The 23247-nt window shown below is 36.1% G+C and overlaps 1 protein-coding gene across 5 annotated transcripts in view; it reads right to left on the reverse strand.

Annotated features, from left to right (window-relative positions):
- Nucleotides 1–23247, reverse strand: part of PAM (peptidylglycine alpha-amidating monooxygenase) — a 155101-nt gene that overhangs the window by 8484 nt on the left and 123370 nt on the right. For 2 of the 5 annotated variants that reach the window (XM_040579395.1, XM_040579392.1), the window contains exons 15-20: nucleotides 15409–15714; nucleotides 10031–10160; nucleotides 4537–4653; nucleotides 3959–4031; nucleotides 3167–3380; nucleotides 2303–2503 (exon numbers count right to left, since the gene is read on the reverse strand). In XM_040579395.1, the coding sequence (XP_040435329.1) occupies nucleotides 2303–2503; nucleotides 3167–3380; nucleotides 3959–4031; nucleotides 4537–4653; nucleotides 10031–10160; nucleotides 15409–15714 (1041 nt within the window). The remainder of the gene's footprint in view (nucleotides 1–2302; nucleotides 2504–3166; nucleotides 3381–3958; nucleotides 4032–4536; nucleotides 4654–10030; nucleotides 10161–15408; nucleotides 15715–23247) is intronic. The other 3 variants (XM_040579393.1, XM_040579397.1, XM_040579396.1) reach the window with 3 other exon arrangements.

A 23247-nucleotide genomic window follows, 5' to 3' on the forward strand; every position in this document is an offset into this window, starting at 1 on the left:
TCAGTTTTTTCTGTTGGCTATGTTGCAGATATTCTGACACTCAATTTTTTTCATAGCAAAGAGGTCAGAGGAGCCAGCTCAGCTGGAAGGAGGTACTCTAAAGGTGGTAGACAAGTTGGAGGTTAATAATTCACCAGGTTTGGAAGACATTCACCCAAGTTCAGAAGGAATTCAAATGTGAAATTACAGACCTCACGCCAAGCTGAGTAACCTAGCATTGTAAACAGCCACTCCTCCAGAAGACTTGCAGGCTGTCAAAGTAATGCCCACCTACAAGAAGGGCTCAAAAGAGTCCTGGGGAACTACAGGTCAACGATTCTGGCTTCCATCCCCAGTGAGATGGTAGAATCCATAATGAAGAGAAATACATGGGAAGCGTGGCCTGTTGGAAACAAGTTCGTATGGCTTCTTTAAGGTGAAATTGTGCCCTCTCCTCCTGAACAAGGAGAAAAAGCACACAGGTAAAGGAGATTCTGTAGACATGCCTGGATTTTCAGAAAATATTTGACAAGGTTGCGCATCACAGTTTATTAAAGAATGTGAGTTGTCATAGGGCTGAATGAAAGATCCATTAATGAACAGGAAGCAAAAAGCAGCACTTAAGGGCAGAGCTTATAATTTTTCAGGATAGAGAAGTCTGAGTAGTGCAATGAACTCCTGAACCCTGCAGAGATCACAGCCAGAAACAATTTCATCCAACAGTCTTCATCAGTGACCTGAAAACTGGAGCCAACAGTGAAATCTCCCTGTCTGAGGAAGGCACTGAGTTCTACAGAGTAGTCAAAAGCTTGATGATACTGAGAAAGTCCAGAAAGACTTTTTATAAGAATGAGTTTCAGACAGATGGCAGAACTGCTTCAGCAAAGACAAATATAGATCGATGTTTCTGCAAAAAAATAATCTAGATCATGCCAAAGTGATGTTTAGCTTGGAAGCGGCAGCTACAACTCAGGAGAGACATCTCCAAGCCATTACTGGAAGGTCTCTGAAATCTTTGGCTCCATGTACAGTGACAGCCAAAAGTTCAACAGAATGTTGGGCATCATCAGGAAAAGGATTAGGAATGGAGAGGATAGTTCTGCCACTAGCATACCCACATCTTGAGTACTGAGTGCTTTTTTACTCTGCATCTCAAGAGGGTCCTAATACAGTTAAAGATGCTAGAGAAGAAAGGCAAGAACTACAACAATCAAGGGGCTGAAGCAATATAATGGCTTATGGGGAGAGACTAAGGGGGCTGGGGTTCTCCTTGGGGAGGAGAAGGCTAAGAAGGAGCAGATATGGGGAATGTGGAACTATTATTCACCAATTCCCAAAATACTAGGACCAAGAAACACTCGATGAAAGTATGTCACTTTTTTAAATTAAAAAAATAAAGCCGGTAATGTATTTCTGGACCCTGTACCTGCAGGAGGTTGAGGAGACAGACAGTACAAGCCAGTTCAAAATGGGATTAGGAAAACTTATGGTCAACAGGTCTATAGAAAGATACTACAAAGAAGTCAGAAGCTACCTCCTAACACCCTTAAATAAAGTGCATGTGGATGCACATGGAGTAGGAGAGGAACAGACCAGAAAATGCAGCCAGGCTTACACAGTGTCCTTAGAGTGCCTCTTGCTGCCGCTGTCAGAGACAGAGCTATCGGTGTCAAGTAACTCATCCAGTACAGCATTTCTTATGTTCTTGTCAGATGCAAGAGAGAGAACCTTGGTATTAAATCTGATATCAAATACTGAGTCAGGAGCCTGACATGCCAAAACTTCTTGTCCAGTTCTTGACATTTACATTACCTTTAGTATTAGCACTAAAAATCTAACCCCAGAACTCAATACAGTAATTGTTAACCAGACTGTGATATTAAAAACCACAACTTTTTCAAAATGTTTGCTTTCAGATTTTTTGTTTTATAAAACCCAAAACTTCTATTTTTTTTCTTGATAGTTTGGAACCTCTTTATTTTGCTCTCTTCAATGGAGCTTGAAATGAGTACTTTAAAATGCTATTAACTAATTATTGACACTGCAGTCACTAGGAAGTAAACAAATTATCCACTTGTTGACATCATGTTTAGGGAGTCTAATCAGTCATTTCTCAGAAAAGAGACTACATGCAAGCTTCTCTCATCCCACAATGAGGGAAACAGAATAGTTCTAAAATTTTCCATTACATCAGCTCTACTTTGCAAGAGAATAAATATCTAGCTTAAGATAACACAATAGCATTCTTGAAATAACACTGTTTACTGTGACATACTGGCACAAAACAACTACTTGAAATCTGAAGAACAGGAAAAAAGATTACCTGGAACGTATGAAACTGCAAACAACTCTCTTCCAAATGATTTGTGCTTGATCTCTCTTAGGAACTCCCCAGTCTCTAACCTGAAGCACTGAATTCGACCATTTTCCCTGTCTGCAACACACAGCTGATTGAAGTCAGGGATCAGGGCTAAGCTGTGAGGGATATGAAACTGTCCAGGTCTGGCTCTGCCTGAAGAAGTCTCTGCAATACAAAATATCCAGGTTTGTGTTAAAGTACACACTGAAACTATCAGTTTTAGTTAGAAACAGCAATATGTCACATAACACAATGTAACATTGGGAAAAGAATAAAGTCAGCTTGCTTGCTTCTCCTAGCAGTTTTACTCGTTTAGGTAGGTAAACTGTGGTAGTCTTCTGCATTGACTTTGTAAATCCTGAACTTATGAATTTGGTATTTCCCTATAATATTTGGCATAGTTTAATGCCTGATACATAAATCTGAGTCAGGCAGAAATCTAATTATTCATAAAACTTAAAATAGATGGGATCATGGCATAAATCTTGCGAAAATGGTAAAGGTTTACACAATTTGATCAAATGTTTAAGAAAAAAACCCAAGGTTTTTCTGAAAGTCAGAACATTTTCTGGATGACAGGACACACCAACACTTGTACTGAAAGCATGCTAAAAAATTCCCATTTTTTATTTTTAGTGAACAGATAACTACTACAAGTAGCTGTATGAACAGAAGAGAGAAAATTGGAATCCAGTGACAAAGTTGAACTTCAGCTAGGGCCTGGAAGGTATCTCAGTAATAGAAATTTATAAATAAAAGTAATAGTAACATCAGCAATCTCATGGTTCATGATAACAGCAGTATGGGTAAAGTACCAAGAGCTCTGACCTGTACCTTCTCCCCACTGCATCACGTACAATCCATTTGGAGAGAACTGAACGATTCGACTGTTACAGTAGCCATCAGAAACATAAATGCTGCCAGTGATCGGATCCACGGCCACATCAGTTGGTTGACAGAAATGATTTCTGTCACTGCCTGGTTGCAAAGCTACTCCTAAGATCAGTAATGGTTCTTTGTCATCTGCTCCCAGTTTGAAAACCTTTTTTGTCAGTCAATGGGAAAAGAGAAGACGTTTCAGTTATGGAAGGTAAAATATAAAAGGGATGACTACCTACCGAAAAATACCTATTATTAAAATAGACTTATATGGTGTATAAAACAAATTTATGTACCAAACATAATCTTAATATATTGACTATGACATCTATTATTGGGTTTTTTATAATGTTGATTCTAGGAAATGTCTGCCTAAAATATGAATTTCCTGTGATTACAGCAAATGAATTGGTTTCACATTCTGGACTTAAGTATATAGGAGAATTGAGAAGCAAAGATGTAACAGAAAAAACTGTTCTTTTCAAAAGAATAATTGTTTTAAAACAGATACTTTTATTTCTGAATACTATGTCCACGTAGCAAATTGTTAAACACAACTACATTCCATGATGGCCAACAGGGGTCAATTTCTGTTCTTAATGTTTATCTATGTTTACTTACTCTATTCTTAATGTTTATCTTAATAGGCCTAGATAAATGATTTATGTCAAATCTCTAGGAAAATAAAAACATTTTTTAGCAAAATATTAAGGTCCTGGTCTTAAAACTTCAAAAACATACCTGATGGAGAGCTACATCAGTGACCCAGTAGTTACCATTTTTATCTATACTCAGACCATGTGGTAAATAAAATCTGCAAGCATAAATGTAGAAGAATCAAGTTAAAAATTTCTTTTAGGAGGAATGATGGAGATGTGAAGTTTCACTTTCTATCTACAGATCAACAAATGCTGTAGATGCTAACTACCTGCTGTATTTAATGAAAAAAGTAGCTTTACAGGACAGAATTTTCTTAACAGGAGTGTCTCAGCTCAGAAACTCAGTTGATCTCTGGTATCTCACTCAGGCTAATATTTGGTATCTTTAAGGACAATACACAACACTCATGAGCTCGGCATTTCTGTTAATCTAGCTGGTAGATTAAATTGTACTAATTGCTAGAAAGCAGAGACAATAAAGATGGCAAACTACCTTTAATAGTTGTTGATTTTGTATTTATTCTTTATGTATTAATTTAAATAAACTCAGAAGCTACAATCACACAATGTAATATAGAACACGTGAAAATGGGTTTGGGTTTTTTTTGAGGAAAATATACAGAAATGTTAGTTCAAATAATAAAAGCAAAAATAACTTACAGACTTTTGCCCATGGAATGAAGCAGTTTTGCATTACTTGGATTCAGGACAAGAATTGTGTTCTGTTCAATTGGTCCAAGTCCTCTTTGCTGATAAACAAATTTGCTATCAAAAGAGCTACACAAAAATAATGGAGTAGAAAGCAACCATTAGAATGCTCACCTGATGAATAACACACATGCAACTTTTAGCTGAGTTTTGTAGTTTAACGCCAGCGTGGGGTTATCAGCTTTTCTTTTTCTTTAAATAAGCCTTATTACATTACTATATGACTGCAGGATTTACAGTGTTGGATGTCTGTATCTCCTACTGAGGTTAAGACTTCCAAACTAAAAGAACACCAAATGAACACAGCAACAATTAATATAATCCTAAAGCAAGCAAGCAAGTAAAATACTCTTCTTTTTGTTTGTTTGTTTGTTTTCTTTGCCATGGCAAATCAGAAATGGAAAATCAAACAATGAAGCCCAAGTAAAAATACACCTAATCACCAGGGCATAACTGCCTGTAAAAAGTTATACTTTGTACTGTCTAAGGCAGTGTGTGTGTGTGTGTGTTTGAGTGTCTTTCATTTTTGATTTTTTCAAACACAATTCAATGTTTTGCTAGAGCTTACTATTGTAAGGTTCAGGTCTTATGGTTCTTATCCTTTTCAGAGTGTGCTTGCAGGAGACTATAGGGTATGATGTGTATTTCTCCTATCCCCACAACTCTACAGTCAATTTTCAGGGTACATGTAATATATTAATAAAGAACATTTTAAAATGTCATTATTTCAGACATTAAGAACATTCCAGAAGACAATTACTAGGCATAAAATTATCATATGCTTAACAAAGAATAAAATATAGTTGTCTGTACCCGTAAAGAGAAGTTGGCCATTACTCAAACCTGTTGAAATATACGTTCAGCATTTAGTGAACGTAATTAGTGTAAAATTTTTTGAACAAATTTAGAAAATGGTATTTGACTGTGGATGAAAAAAGCGTGAACATAAGACATACTCCCCCACTCCCACCTTGTATTTTTAAATCCATTTGTTAATCCTAAGAGAAACACAGCTATGATTGATGCTACTTTGTAAACAAGAATGTACTCTGTAGACACAGAGAAGGCTATGAATAAAGCTATTAAAACTTCATATTGCACAGCCCTAGCAGCATGACCTCTTCATAACATCAAACATTTATACGTCTAGAATTTTCAATGTGGAAAAGCAGTACTGGCTTCATATATAGCCAGAAAAATCTGTGTGACAGGATGTGTTTAAGTTTCTGCATAGGCTATAATTAAAAAATATTTAGATACTACTGCTGTGTATGGTAACTACCTGTGACTATTTATTTGATTTGTCATATAATCAGTAAATAGTTTTCACTACAAATAGTTAAGCACAAGGTGATAGTTACTAAAACTCTAATACTGACCCCTTCTAAAACTGTGCTGTGGTGCTATAGGGAGACACGGTAAACAGTACCGACAGAGAATGGCCCGCTGATGTGTATCTTCTTGTTTAGCCATGGTTCAGCAGGTGTGGTTTTATTCTTTACCATTACTGGCAGCAATCTTCTGTGACAAGTTCTCTTGGCTTTAAACAGTTTTATTTAAAAAGGAGTCTAATACTCCTAGAGGACTTCCTCTAGGTATGGATGACCATAACTGAAGAACCCACACTGGACAGACTGAGCTGATGTTACTAACGTTGTTACTGATCAGCACAGCTGAACATACAACAGAATAGGTATCGTACAAAAAAATCCACAGAAAACAAGGTTGTATCTCTGGAGAACTCACTAACTAGAAAGAAACCTTAAAACATGACTGGCTTTCCTTATGATTTTGGTTCTTAGTAACAGCGCTGTCCAGACTTTGAAGTATTCCCTGCTAGCAACTACCTGGTTCTTCTGGGAACAGAGTGCTTTTAGCGTAAATAAGAGATTATATGGTATTTTATGCAAAGAAAGCCTAGTGAACTTTGAAATGAGTTTACGGCACTGATCTTCCATGCATCTTCTCCCTGTCAAATTTCCTTTTCTAGGAATAAGACTGGCATGCTACAGAATCAGTCACTCTTCCCTTCCCAGTGTTTGAGACCAATTTCCCAGGCAGCCAATGTTCCTTTGTTTCAACTGATAAATGAAGACACAAACAATGCTGACTATTGCTAGCTTAAAAGCAGCAAGACCAAAATCAACCAGCCAAAATAAATTAATATCTTACTGTTATATGTCATATTGCTTTTCAGCATGGTTTTGTAATAAGTTCTGCAGTTTGATATCAAAGGACAACCAAAATATGCTGCATGTCATTATTTCTAATTTCAAACCCCGGTGTGATTCCACAGCTATTTTTCTACTTCTCAGCTGGCCACTTTACACTAATACAAAGAATTTATTTCTAAATGTAACATCCTTCTGGTGGGCTACATATTAAATTTAGACAGACCACCTGATCTCATAACCCCTGAAGGCATAACCCTGGAGTTCTATTCTCGATCAATATCCACCACAACTGTGGTACCGTGCTCAGCCTGAATTAACCTGCCTAGCTTGTTAAGAATGCAGTAACAAGAATACAGTTTATATTCTTTATTATGTCTTTTATAAATTGCATGAATAGTATACATTTTACATCACAAAATGTAAACTGTCAACTGATTCATTCCTTAGCCAGCTGAATAGTTCCAGTTTTTTTCATTCTGAACAGCACATGCTGCATATAGCAAAGACAGTTCTGAAACTGAGGAGACAAGCCTGACTTATTTAAGAGGAATTTTTTTCTCTTGTGTTTTTACATCATGCACAGAAGGAATGCTACATCCACTGAAAAGCTGCTACTTTATTACAGGGCTTGCATAACTGCTGTTGTGTTCTAAAGCAGACTGAAGCTGCCAGATAAAACAGCACAGACCATTCACCCAGCTGTATTTAGCTGCATGGGGATCCAGCTTCTACTTCTTATATTATTAATGCATTGGAAACATTTGTCCATGGCCTAACAGCACATATTGTATTTATTTAGTTTGTTTCTATACTGTGCTGTTGAAGCAATGAAACAAGAGAAAATAAATTCTGGGTGTTCAGGCTTGACTGATTCATCACGTTTATGATTTGGTAAGAAATATTATACTCAATATACAATATATTGTGTATTTGCAGCTAATGATAAACATCAACTTACAAGTTTGATAATTTCTTATCCCTTCCCCATACAACAGTCATGATAAACTCCTTTCAAATACTCATTTTTTATTCCTTTTTACTGAAAAATGAGAACACATACACTTCTTTCTCCTCAGCACAACTCATGAAAGGGTCCCCAAGGCTATTTTGTATGCTCATGAGGTACCCAAAGATAAAAAGGGAAGGCTGACTGGCTGAGCACATTTTTGTGTGATGCTTCTCTGTGCCATGAGGCATGGAACAACAGCTTAACCACAGGTATGTTTTCCAAATATATTGTTTTAAAGTTGCAATAGTCTATAACCATTTTAGCCTATCCTATTTAAGGGTTCCTACCAACACCAGCTTTCCTATACATTGATTAACCATGCTCCACAAGAAGAAGAAAAAAAATCACAAAACTTGTGAACAAAACCCCTCTGAAATGAGTAAGGATTTAATGCGTGGTTATCTTTACGGAAGGCCCATAACCAGGTTCAGTTAACAGCAGCTCATCTTACATCTTGCTTACGTATCTGGGACGGAAATGTTCTGATAATATTTACAAGGCCAGGCAGTTTTACTCTGGTCCAACTTCAATTCCCAATGATGGCAGATAGGGCAATATCCTCACACAGGACTGATACCTGCAGATTAGCACTACCAATACTAAACATAACGTAAAGCATTTTTCTGGGAAGTCTGATAAGCACAGGCTAGAAACACTCAGAATATGAACAATGGCTGCTGTCAAGGACAGGGCTGAGTTAGGTGAACCTGCACTGTTACCCAGCACAGATGGTAAGTATGTGGATTTCCAGACCCCAGACAACAGCTCCAACCTTTTGGACCCACACAATAAGAAAGCTGAAGTTCAGTATCTCTCTGAACATGGTTGATTCATTATGCTTGCTTGCTATTTTAGGGAACGTTAATTTTTTTTTTTTGTTTTCTTTTGTTTAAAATCTGTAGGCTCTCCAAATACTTCTTGGCCTCAAACTCCAGTTTTGTGCCCTGCGTTGTGTATATACTTCAGCTGTCAGACACTCAGAAATACACGTCAGAAGTAAGAAATGAATACAACTGCCAGCCTATTTCTGAATTTTTTTTTCCAATTGTTTCTTCAATGACACAAAGAGTAGCACTTATGTTTATGCGTAGGATGAAAAAACCCAAATCAACATCAGCTTTTACTTGAAGCTCGAGTAATGCAAATTGCAGCATGCATCATCCTTTCAAATTTTATAGCCTGCACTATATACACTTGAGCTGGAGAGATCACTGATACAATGCATGCGGTATAAATGATTGCCTTATCTGCTGGATTATGTTATTTCACTAAAAACCCAAAGAACTTACTTTCCTTCATAAAACAGTATTATAAGAATAATTTGTTATTGCAAGTTTGAGAAAGCTGCCCCCCGTAATTTTCAGAAGCTATGTTGTCTTAAAATGAATCTACCTGGAGTTGGGAAAAAAATACTGTTTAGTTATATACATGGAAAACTGATGCTTAGAAGTGAAAAAAAGGCACATTTAAAAAGGGTACTACAACATACTCTGTTACAGGCTAATACTATTTCCTCCCAGTGTTCTGTTACAATTTCATGGATTTTTTTTCCCGAAGTGTCCTTTTAAACAGCCATACTATTTTAAAGCTCAAGGACATAAGGACACCATATAAATAAAGGCACTATACTTTATTTGGAATGTTCTGTTCTTAAAATAATGTAACTTTGAGTATATTACTCTACAAACACTAGAAAAATGGCCATTATAAAGTTTGGACTTTTTTTTTGTTTGTTTTGAGTGACACTAAGTGTAGTAAATTTTACCAAATGAGTAGAACAAAGCCTGTTTTGAGGGAATACCTTGTAACAATCCAACTTTGTTCAGTGGACATAAAACCAAAAAAGAATGAAGATACACTAGAGCTATATTTGCATGTCTTAAATCAAACTGCTAATAGTAATACGCCACACTAAAACATGATTCTCCCAAGCTAATCAGTCTTGCTAAAAACATGGAGAAGCAGGGATAACTAATTTCAGTGACTATTATACTAACATGGTCATGAAGTTTAAGGACCTAATGTACTATGTCCTTTTTCTCTGGAGACACATTCTGACCATCTGAAGACCCAGTAACCCCATCGTCTTGAACTGTCAGTCACCACTTCCATTCTGCTTCTCCCAAAGGCACTTTCAGCCAAAGAACTGAGTTTTAAATGGAAAAGGAACTGCAATCTGTCTTATCTTTTCTTGAGAAGACACGCAAACAGCACACAACAATTTGACCTTCCAAACATGGCACTGGGCAGAGTATCTACTTACTTTTCATCCCAGACATGATCACCTCTGTGGAAGATCACTAGGTTATGTTCAGGGTCCAGAGCCAGCCCAGAAACCTGGCCTAGTTTGAGGTCTAACCCAGGCCACTCCACAGCCTCTTCTATGTGGAAATCTGACCAAAGAAACAAATAAACAAAAGACAGACATTCATGTAGCATATTTATAAAAAACCCATGGTTAACTGGCATTTGGTACTGTTGGGAATTATATGGACATTTTCTTACATGCAGTATTTCCATTAATGCATTGCAATTAATTCCAAGCACAGTTTTATTACAGTAAAGCATGCACAAGCACTGGCATCCTGCTACATCTAGGATGACAGAAACTTCAAAATTGCCTTTGACTCCATTCTTTACTCCATTTTATAAGGATACAGGTACTCTAGAAGTTTTAGGAGCTCTGTGAATACTTTCTACATTAAAAGATTACAGAAATATACAACTACTATCCAAAATCAGCAGGCAAATTTAAATATTAACCTGTCAGTATTTTATTAAAAAATGCATAAGTAAGACTATGAATCACTAAACCAACTACATATCAGAAGTGGTTGATTCGTGACTTTTTTTCAAAAAAGCTTTTAACACTAAGAAAAAAAGACACAGGGAAGGAAGAAAAACAGCAATGAGAAGAAAATAAAACTAATTCTGTGACGTTTGCCTATGACGTTTCTTACACCCAACATATGCATTAGTTCTGGATAGTGTTCATGTCCGTATCTTAATCCAAATATTATCAGCATGAATGGGAAATAGATGTCTAAATCTGATGAAAGAGATGAAGAACGGTAGAGTATCTGTCATTGTTTATGCTGTAATACACTGTTTTAAAGAATAAATACTGGATAGTTTTTTAATAACACAAGTCTGATTTTCACACTAAATCAACAGCACAGGATTTAGCAAGTGAAACATGGCTAAGAAGTGAGATGCTTCTTGTGTTTGTCCTAAATCATAAAACTCCTCAAGGGAGAAAAATTTAGTTTCAACTTACAGATTAAAATTAAAAATATAAAAAGATGTTTACTTCAATCTTCTTTGTTTTATGTACTAACAGACTTGCACTGAACAAAGGCACAACAGTACACAGTTTGAAAAAGTTGCAGAGTGTTGGCTACTAGGATTAATTCCTCACAAACTGCTTAAATGCTATTTGGAAGAGGTTAGTCTGGGCTGCTCTGGCAGTACTAAAAGACAGCTGAACAATATTCCCCAAAATAAAAAAGTAATGGCAAGGCAAATGTCAGTAACTTTGATAAAAGAAAAAAACCCGCAACCAAATCCTAAAATGCCTTCTGCATATTAGAAAAGCCATCACTCCTTCCTTTCAGAAATTAATTTGTTTGGCATAACTCAGGTGTTTCTAATATGTAGACTTTGTATGCAGGTAAGTATAGACAAACTGAAGGTGAATAGAAAGCCATTTCTTTGCAGTTACGTGAAACTGGAGCTGTTTCACTAGTATTCAATGTGTTTGACAGCATCATGCTCTACTTCACAACTTTCAGTTCACCCAAAGCCTGCATGTTTTGCTGTTGATCCTGAACACTGGTCACTGCGCTACCATCTAGGCAGGTGAAACACAGATCCCCATTCACAAAGTGCCAGAGCATCAATGCTCTGAAACAAGGCAGATCACAGACCTTAAGACACAGCACCCAAGAAGTCTGAGAGGGTTCAGCTGGAAGTGATCTTCTAATGAAAGGAAAAATGAAATGGAAAACAATGTCCGAAATCGTCAGGTCACCTGTGCAATCTAGCTGATCTGATGAGCATATCCCCCAGCCCCCCACCCCTCCATTTCACTTGGAAGAGATATAGTCTGAGAGTAACAGCAAGGATGGGGTGGAGAGAAAACCATTCTCTACAATCTACACAGGGGGAAGGAAAACCCAGTGCTGAAAACCTTCCACAGATTAGGAGGTATTTTACCTTTGTAGTTCTAGATACCATTGCTAGAGTAGGTGACAGGGAAACTCTTCAGGCTAACACAAACCTAAGACAGACCTAAGACAATCAGCAACTGCAGTGACTCCAAGACAGTAATCAGAAACTTCTGAAGCAAGAAATTCTTTGCAGTGCAAATTCTGGTCACAGCAGGTGCAGTACCAGATTATTTTCATGGACGTTCAGATTTTGAAAGGCATAAAAGGACAGAAATCCAGCGTCTATTTCCTCACTTGCTCATCCCATGTCAGTGTAAGTTAACTTGCAGAAAGCTTGTGTATGTTCAATGTTACAGTGTCTCTTAGCCTCTGAACCTTTTCCAACAATGCTAGAAAAATCAGAAGGCTAAACACAGAAAGCCTAAATTTTGGCCTCTGTAAAATTCAGTCTCTCAAAAGGCATGTACTATACAAGATGTTTATGCTTACACTTAAAGAACTAAAAGATTTCTGATAGATCAAAACAATAAAATGAATGTACAGTGAAATACACTCTAAACACATGAACTCCAACCTCCACACAACCCTTAGATAAACTCACACTTTTCCAGAGGTGATTTATTATTGTTATCTTTTCTTTTCCTTTTGCAAGTCCCATACTGAAAGTCTTTTGATACAGATTCATCTTAAGGCAACTACCTTTTTTTTTACTCAAACCATACTTAATAAATTTAGATTTCATTTATCTAAGACTTAGTATTATTTTCCTACAAAACTAAGTGGTCCATGGAAAAGTTACACACGAAACCAAAGAAAATTACTTTTCCCCATTAAAATATTTTAAAACTACTTTTAAATTATATAATCACCAGTTTTGTTGTAAATGAGATTTCTAAACTAAATACCAGATTTACCATGCAGTATAGAGTAGTTCTTTTCATCAATGAAACCATAAAGAATTACACAGATTTTGAACATGCAAATCAGCTTCTGATCTCTCTACAAGTAAAAGAATAAATCCTTATTTATTGGCAAAACTGCAATTTACTGTCCAGAAACCCCTGGAAGCTCTTGCTTTTAACATTACAAATTCTAGTCATGTTGCATTTACTCCCTGCCATCAGAGGGATGTAGTCATTTAAATCTTGACAGATATAAGTAAGCACAGCATAAGAGTTTTAAAAATTGGAAAATTAGACTGTTTGCCTTTATTAGGAGGTATAATTGTACTGGTTGCAGTGACGTTGAACAACCAGACTGATTAGTGACCAGTCTCAGGGAAATAAGGTAACAGCAGTAAGAGTAATAGCATAAAGTTATTTATAACAATGTTACTTCACATATCGGTTACTTGCTATTTCAGGTCAGTTACATGTTTAAAATTCGAATATTTGCAAGACAAAATACTAATCTATTTTAACTCCAGTAATTTCTAAACAGTTAAATGAAAATTAATTTAATTTATTAATTTATTAATTTATTAACAGATTTTAATACATTTATATTAAATTAATTACATTAATATAATTTATTTTATTACTCTATTAAATTAATATAAAATTATATTATATAGATAAATTAATATAAATTTATATTAAATTAAATCAATATAATAAAAATAATTATAAATAAATTAAAAATTAATAAATTATTTAATAACAGTTAATTTTAAAGCAACCAGAGTCTTGTCATAAGAAACACTGAGGTTTTTTTTAAATTAATACAGTAAATAATTTTATGAAGGGTGCAATTTTTTTTTATTAAATCAAGATAAGTTAAACCAGTTTTTGTTCCTCTCGTTCCTCTGAAGAGGAAAATTCTGTTATGGAAAGTTTTTTTCTTCTAATACATAAATACTTCCCAAAATGGAAACTAAACATGTGCTTAAGGATTTTATTGCTATAAACGTGTTCTTTTGCCAAAAGATGGCGCTAATAGCTTCTGCAGTTCAGAACTTCGGTAGTTAGACTTATCTCAAGCATAAAAAAAAATAAAAATAAAATCAATTCTAATTAAGATAATTTCAGTTTTCCTTTTTGCTGTAACTCAAAATTGCATCATTTGAAAGTCCGTTTATTAATTAGTCCTCCACCAACAAGTTCCCCCAGAAAGAATATACAGCTACTAAAGTAGCCGAGCAAATGCTTTCTGTAGTTAGAACTCATGCCATATGGCGTGCCAGCTAAGCCATTTATTCAGTTCACTGACACTCCCTCTTCTGGATCAGTTAAAACAGAAAGGAGATTTCTTTTTTTCCCTTACACACCACATGCTATTAGTCTGAACAGTACAAACTGCTTTTCCAGAAATGCTACAGACATCACTCTTCCAAGCATTTAATTCCAGTGTCACTTACAGAAGTATTTATGAATTATTTACGGTTATGTCAGGCACACAGTAACATACCACCTGGTTTTTGCCCCTAATTGACCAACTAGACAGGCTCTCATTTAACTGACTGGCATAACATAACATTGGAAAGTCCTCATCTTTGGTTTTCTGTTAAATACAAACCTAGAATTACACTGAATTTGAATACTGTAACAGAAACTTACATAAGCAGAGACAATACATGTTAACATTTTGAACTGAAATAAAAATCAAATGGATAATGAATGATGTATACTTGTGTACAACAATACTCAGAAACATCAAGCTGGCTGGCTGCAACATAAAAGCAAGCATGTGCTGCTACAGCTTATGCATACAGATGACTTTCATGCATACATACCAGTTTCTTTTATGAGATACTCGTCACATGCTGCATTATCTAGCTTTCCACATTAGCAAGTAAGACTAAGCACAATAAATATCACAGAGACTAAAATGCAAGTAAAACAAACACGATACTTTCATGGTTTCTGCTGTCATAGAAACCTGAAGGGAATGAATTATAATCTTTGCATAATAAAACAGCCTCTTCAATAATGTTTGGATATCCAAGCCCAATTTGAAATAAATATGTGGAAAATTTTACTTCTCAAAAATTTTTCAGGATTAAATACCACTCTTTCTGAATGAGAGAGAAAACGTGCAATAGAATTACTGCAATGAATTTTATAAAATTCTGTATCTGACAAACCAAGGTAATCAGAAAACTCATAAAATGTGTTGATAAGTTATTTGTATTAAGAAAATTCTTCACTTCCCATGACTACCATACCCTGCCTTAACCTTGTTTTAGCGTAATTGATATCGAATCATCAAGTAAAAGTCTTCAGAGTAGAAAAAATGCTCTGTGTTCTGAAAAGTACCGGTATTGTACCATTGGTATACGTTCTTTCTTCACACATGGAGAGGGAAAAAACCCCACTGAAACACTTCTAAAATAAGAGGGAAAACATTTCCATAATTAGGAAAACCGTCACATAAAATACTCCTACACATCAATTGATATTCCCTTCAGATTTTGCTAATGTGGATCACAGCTCTTACATTGCATTTCATTGTATAAAATTAACCCCTAACCCACCTCCTGTATGTTCTTTTTCCCAGCTTCCCTCACCATGTTTAGACTGTTGTAAAGAGAAATGTCTGTTCTCTGGTGGCCTCAAGGTAGACTCTAGTCTGTGAAATTTGTGAATTCTGTCTCTGACAAGAATAGTATTGTCCCTCTCATCATGATTTGTGATCTCTCTGGCAAGATCCTTCTTTTGGACTACATTAGCAATCTCAGCTACAAGATCTGATTCTGCCTTTTCTGTAGGGTTATGCTTATGCACATGTACAACATCTTCCCTTTCTCCTAGCAGCTTGGAAAGGAGTGAATAGAAATCACCTGTACAGAAAAGAGAAAAGATAAGAGGAAAGGAGGGAAAAAACAATTATAACAAATTGTGTAGTTTTAGAAAGCTTCAGCAAAGTATACTGTAACAAAGTTATATAAACAGTCATTGTCAAAAGTAGTGTAAGAGGGAACTGTTTCAGCCTCAGGAATTGAATGAACCAACTCTCTGGTACAAAAAGATAATGTCCAATCTTTATCAACTTCAATTTACATAACAATGTCCACTTTTACCTGACACTCTAGCATCAAAAAATCATCACCTCTGCATAGATGTTCTTGGAAACAAGGAGAAAAATGAAAAAAGTGTGCAAGTTTCAGTAAAAGAATATTTATGATTGAATTACACGGATTTGCCAGACTGCTGCTGACAGTTTTATTTTTACAGAACAAAGTAAAAATTCTATAGTTTTATAAATTTGTTCAGTTACAGAGACAATAGACAGTCATGATCATTTCAAAATATATTTCTTTGAAATCTGTCATTGTGTAAGAAGCTTAGGCTGTAAGAAAACAAGACTTTCACATTTGCAAACACAGTCCATACAGCATACTGTAGAAAGAAGACACACTAGTATAACAGAGGGATCCATTAATTTTCACTTATTCTCTCTGGGTCCTGTCCTTCCTCTTCCTCCAAACAGTAACTCCCCTTAGTCCCAAGATCACCTGGCAATGCAAGGAACAGTAGTATATTTTCTCCAGCGACTTGCTAGCAACACAGTTATCACTATAGCTTTCTTAGATACCAAGAAGCATTTCAGTAAATTCCAGAACAATAGCTCATAGTAAACAACCAAAAATTAGGTATGCAAATTCCAGAACCACAACTCTCTTCACAAAATATTCAAACCACTTAACAGGTTTTGATGAAGTCAATGTTAAATTCCTTGGATTATATAAAGTGATGGCATGATGACAAGTACATCCCTCTCCTGGAATTCTCTGCTAACCAGCATGTAACCAACTTGTTAGAATTTGTTAACAAAATATCTTGGCTACCTGAAACTACTTTCAGTTCTATTAAATAAAACTGCACATTTGACTGGAAAGAGACATCCAATATGCTTTAAGATTTAATGCAAGTAGGTATACTTCTATTTCATTTTAAGTACAAATCACTCATAATTAAAAAGAAATAATAATTTATTACAGGCTACACAAAACATTTTTTAGAAAAGCAAAACAATAACTAATGACGCTTTCAGGAAATAAACCCATCCAGAAGCAGAAACCATCACTTGCAGCCTGGGACAGAAGAAATTAAGTGTTTTGGAAATCACCCAAGAGGATCTGTCATTTTTATAAACAGTCCTAGTTCAATGATTTTGAGCAGGATTCCATTCCTTGCCCTTGGAAATGAAACATCCCAGATGAAATCTTCCGTTATAAAGTAATCACTGAAGTAACAGGGCCAATTTCAATGACACGAACAAAGCAAATTAGATCAGAGAGAAAACTGTTAAACTATATAACTGTATATTATTTGCTTCAAATACAATTTTGAAGCTAGAATGCTTCATAGTCCTAACACTGCCATTCAACTAGTTCAACTACTGACTCAGAATGAATACAAATATTCCAAAAGTATGATATAATAGAAGTTTTGGATACAAACCATATTTATTCTGAGAAAGGTTTATGATTATGTTAATCAGGTTCAGTAGTCTATACTTAAAGCATCCAGGAACTGGTGCCAATGTAGAAACACGTCTGAAATTTCCTTTGTTTAGGAAACACATGGTATTAAAATACACTCTATTGGCCTTTATTATATTTTTGCACCATTTAAAAAATTGGTTTAAAAAAACAATTTTAAAATTAAACCAATTCATACGTACTGATGTTTTGGGTTTATCCATGGCCAGAGACCCGCAGATGAGCAAAGCTCGCTGATTTCTCTATATGCAATCACGTCCAACAGAGAGGTCTCAATGGTAAAAGGTGTTCTGCCTAATGTAACTGGAAAGTCTCCCTAACCCAACAAGCCTGGTGCACTTTCAAACTACAGACTTTTTTAAAGCAAGTTTAATGGCCCTTGCCCATTTCACTCTTTTCTAGTTTTGTATCATCAATCTGATCAATTTACTTGTAATTCTTGGTCACAAAAAGAATAACAACATGCTACAGTTCGTAAAAAGGTTTCAGATCCCTAACTGGCAACTCACACGCTCATTATATTTGAACAAAGAACTTTGCTGACGTCCTGCTTCAGGCAAAGACATTGCATTCTACCTCTGCTGAACAATGGTTGCCACAGAATAATTAACTCACCCTATAAAACAGATATTGTGTGTTGATTTAGAAAACAAACAAAAAAGTGCTTCCATTTACTTGTCCTGAAATTTGCTTCTCTTACTACAAAATAATCTGCTACGAGATAGGACTCAGTGGAGGACAAGAAGAAAAGAGAGCAGAAGAATTCAACTTAAAAACAACCAAAGCCCAGGGAACAATTTTCAGGAGAAGGTGCTTTCACAGAAAATTCCAGTGATCTTTATGGGAACTATTAACCAGTGACTCACCTCCAAGGAAGCTGATCAGTTTTGGTTCTCTCCTAGCACTGAGCCTATGATCTTAAGATACAGAAGGAACTTTCAAACAGTGGAGTAGAGAGTAAGGTGGTTATAGTATATAAAGGTGTATCAGTGGCTATAGATGAAAAATTTTCCAAACTGAACCTCTCCTATTAGTGCTTTTGTTGGGCAGGGTTGCTGTAATAACAACAGTTAAGAATATTTAGGAACTGTCTGAATGTATGAAGAAGGGTGTGCCTCAGAGTGAAAGTGGCCTGTAGCTGCTCTGAAACTGTGATCTTTACCTTAGGAAAGTGCGTTTGAGAAAATGAATATGAATTCTCTACACCTTAAAGCCCAGCACCTCCATACATGCCCAGCACCTCCACCCATACACAAACAGAAGGCTGAAGTCTTCTATCAATTTCTTGGCACTTTGACACAACTGTAAGTAGAAAGCAGAAAAGATGTGTGCAGATGTGAAAGGGATGAATTGAAGCTTCCTAATTATTCAATATATGCAACTGCTCCCTAAACTCTGCACATTGAATGGAGGTCCCATAATATTTGGGGACAACTTTTTTCAGCTTTGTTTGTGAACCCCAGGCAGATTCCAATAAATCTGTAAGCAGCATATTTTTAAGAAGTAGTTCAGAATTTACTACAGATAGCTAGCAAAGTCCAGACTCAAGTTGTTTCTGATTAACAGTTGTGCTCTGCAAACATCAAAGCACAATCTCATGTTGTTGCTTTACAGCTGTCTTGTACTAGCTCGCACAGCTGAAGACTGTAGTTTGCTTGAAGATGCTCAATGGAAAAGGAACACTAGCAAGAGACACAATGTTACTTTTTGGTCTTGTTTGAAATGAGACAGCCTGGCCTTTTGAATGCTTGGGTATGACCAGAATAAAGCATGAGTGGATGAATGACTTGCTCTTGTTGAAATATCTGAAGCCTAGCAGTGCAGTCTCAGGGATGCTGACTGATTATGTTAGTTTCACAGAGGATACTTACACACACTTCTTATGTGTAAGCTATCAGGACACTTCCCTCTGTGTAATACAGTAAAAGATGATTGGCAACAAATACCTACAGTTTATTCTATTTTGGAGGAAGTGACAGCTCTCAAGACCAACATCCCCAGAATGAAAAGATGCACAACCATATTCCAGTAAGTTTAAACTTAATTAATCCTGCAGTTCTACACTACAAAATTCTTTTACAGACCAGTGTTTTGGAAAACAGTCATATCAACAAATAAAATAATAACATTGGTGAATTCACTGCATACTGTGAGCTGAACATCACCTGATCTCAATAGAAGACCAGATTAGTCTAAGGTCAATAAAACACTTCTGTTCGTTGACGACCAGCATCTGGGTTGAATCCCAGTGGTGCTGAACTATCCATGTCTGAACACCGTCCCTTGTTCCCAATGCTACAGCATGAGGTCCTGGCTCTCAGCCGCCATCCATGGTCCCGATGCAGCACACCGCTATGTTGCTACACACACCGACTTCCAGCCCAGGCGAACCACCCAGCCATGGTGCTGCACGACTGAGCTATGAGATCCATGGGAACTTCAGCCCTAGTAAGTCTGTCCAGAGAGCTTGAACATATGGCTGTTAAGATACGTACGTGAAAACTCATTGTACTGCATTTTAGAAAAAATGCAAGAACACCCTCGTGGTGTCTGAGAATTCTCATCTCCAGAATTTTTATTTGTGTCATAATGCCTGTACAGTTTCACTGAGACAGTTCAGATAGGCTTCCCAATCTGTCACTGGTGTTCCAAACTTCTGTCAGGAATCACACTGAACAGGATTTCTAACACAAAGCCACTACTGCAGCCTTCTAAAAAATAATGTCTTACCAGGAAATAATCAGAACTGAGGGATTAAGAGTAAAAATCTATGAAGCATTCCTCTGTGCTGACAGGGGACTGGTGTTGCAAAGTTTATCTGTGTGTTGCTGCAGCTCCGTTGGTGTGAATGCTTGTATTGGAAGTTTTCTCTTCTTGAGCTTATCTGATGTGACATGGAGCCAGTATGCTGGTCCTTCCAAACTCATGTCTCAGCCTTATCTATCTCATGACCGTAGTAAGAGACAAGTTTTCATAGCTGACTTTGGGTTTCCTAATTATCTCTGAATTGTGTTTCTCTCTTACTAGGAAGTACTTCTGTTTAGTATGTTCAGCTGACAAAAATAGTCAGTGCTTTGCCTTTCCTTAAGTGCTGAAATCAGGCTCTAAATGATATAGACCCCAACCATCACTTCACCTGTTCTTAAATCTCAGGTAATGTTTACGTACTATATCAAGTCATATAACAGAATGTGTATTTCAGCTGAAGAACTATCTTACTGATGAAGATATGGAAATTTGGCTGAAAGTAGCACCTTCAAGACTGTACTGTCATGAATAAATGCCTAACATCTATCAAAACGAAAAGTTTAGTGTGCTTTCTTTGGCTCCTATATAAAGCTACTAAGCTTATTCTAACAGGCATACATAAGATAACACTGATGGTAGAAAAAGGGAGAAAGGCGAGTAAAGACATTGCAGAAGTGAACAAAATCTAATGTCTATTTATTTGGAGTGACATTGTACAGTTTGATGTAACAGGCCAAAAAAACTTTCAATGTAGCTTCTAGTCTGCTATTATTTCTCATGCAAGTCCTATCATACCGATCTAATCTGTTGCTTCAATGAAAGCATTGGAAAGATTCCTGAGAACTAAGAAATATTAAGTAAGGCTGTTTTCTTTTTGAAGGGATTTGAGGAGCTGGAGGAAGGAGCCACAGATATGAGGAAACGAATGGAGTTAAGCTGCTCTAGAGATTCTTGGTCACCATCACTGTGCCGTAAGTAATGTGCACTTATAGCATAGCCAAACTGACATGTTTGAAGAACAGGAACAGCTCTCGAGGCATTTCTGATCAGCTTACAGAGCTAAAACAAGATGCAAGAAAAGGTTGAAAGAAAATAAAATCATTAGCTGGTTTGGGTTTTTTTTATGTTTGCAGGTCCCTAAGAAGGGGACATTTTACTACTATTGCAATGTAAACGCACTTTGTTTGTAATTAATTCTTTCTGTTTTTTTTTTTTTTCTTCAACTGTCAAAATGTTTTAATCTACAAATGTTTTGAGAGTCCAAGAGTACTTTATATAATCACTAGGTTAAAGGAGGTTGTAACTGGGAAGGACAGTGTTAAAAGTAAGAGAAAATATGAAAGAAGATGAAACAATCTTCACCGAGAATTACATTTTGTTAGTCTCAGAACCTGAGACTCAAAACGCAAGCTGGTCATAGCTTCCTAATTGCCCTATTCTTTCCTTTCCTTTCTGATCAGTACTAAGTTCCTGAAAATCACCAATCATTTTACTACAATAAAATTCTTAGCAGCTACTGCTAAATAAATACTGGTTTTACTACATAGGACTTTCCTGTGGTCTTTCAGGTATATAACACACATTTGTAATTCAGGCACACAGTGTGCCTGTTCCACCTCAAATTTCTATTTCATGTAGTACATACTTGTGAATACATTTCTTCTCACAAAATGATAAATATGAGACCATGCTTATTAAAGAGCAGTTCTTTTAAGCATCAACATGCACTAGTTTAAAAAAAAGACACGAACTTTTTAAGAAATGAAAACATTTTGCCCATAATAATAAAAATAATTAAAATATTTTTTGTGAGTTTCATACTTGTGCTATGACTTCGTAATTTCTCTGAACTCTTCCTGTACTAACACAATGTCCACTTTCCATTTCTTCAGACATGCTAATGATATCAAAAGCAGTTTTTGCAGTTGTTGATTGATAAGTACTCTTTCACATTACAGAAAATAACTAGGGGAAATCCCTTTGTAATTTTAAGAATCAGAGAACATAAACCAGGTGTCAAACAGTAATGATTAAAATATTAAGTTTAAAATGGCTTCTTTCCATGTTCTTACATTCTTTTCTTGCTTAGGTATACAACCTATAACAACTGCAATTTTTTTCTTAGATCTGATGCTCCTTTCTCACTCCGCTGAAGATGCTTTTGTAAAGATTATGAATCACCTTATTCTAACCCAATCAAAGGCTTACCTTTCATTTACGACTTCAAGTAACATCGTTCCTGTGTTGAAACACCAAGCAAATCCTCTGCAATTTTGAATCTTCCTAATTATACTTCTTAAATTGTAAACATTGCTCTTAACACCTTTTACCCTTCAGTAGCACTTTCTTCCAAGGTTTAGTTCAGTCACTTTTCTCTCACTTTTGTTTAATGGAGGTTATACCATCTCTGAGCACCAAACATGCCTCCAAGCCTGAAAACATCTGAGGATTTTCTCATGTCTGGCCTTAAACTAAAAAGGCCACATAACACTTCATTCTAGACATTGCACATCAATACCGGAAAGTCAATTTGTCTCCTGTTTCAAGCCTCATCCTTTCTCCTCAACCTAAGAATTTTGACCACCTACCAAACTGACCTCCTCTTTTCTTACAACCACACACAAACTAGCAAAGGTAAACTATGAAAAATTTGTTTTAGAAAGGAAGGTAACTCATGCCTACATTTGCTAGCATAAAAATACATCAAGTCTTACTGTCTGACTGCTGCCATAGGTTTGCCATGTAATATTACCACAGAAAGAGACTACTTCGTTACCTAAAAAATCAAGGACCTGCTTGCATGATGATTCTCCTTTCCTCTTCCTTTCAACACCTGTCCCACAAGAAATTGTAGGCCTCCCTTCACATTTCCCCTTTCCTTCTTTTTCTTTAAAGAGGGAAACAAAAGAGAGATAAAGCAGAAAGAGAGTTACACCCCCTTCTTTCACTTAAGTCAATCAGAAATGTATATCCCAGATACAAAAGCCTGTTCAGTACATTTGCACAGAAATGCACAAGCAACAAAATATACAACACTGAACAGACATTTAAGTTTCTCAACTCACAGATTCAGCTACAACCTATCAAAATATTTCCAGCAGTGTATCAAACATGTTGTGC

The sequence above is a fragment of the Falco naumanni genome, chromosome Z (genome assembly GCF_017639655.2).
Source record: "Falco naumanni isolate bFalNau1 chromosome Z, bFalNau1.pat, whole genome shotgun sequence".
In the NCBI taxonomy this organism is placed as follows: Eukaryota; Metazoa; Chordata; class Aves; order Falconiformes; family Falconidae; genus Falco; species Falco naumanni.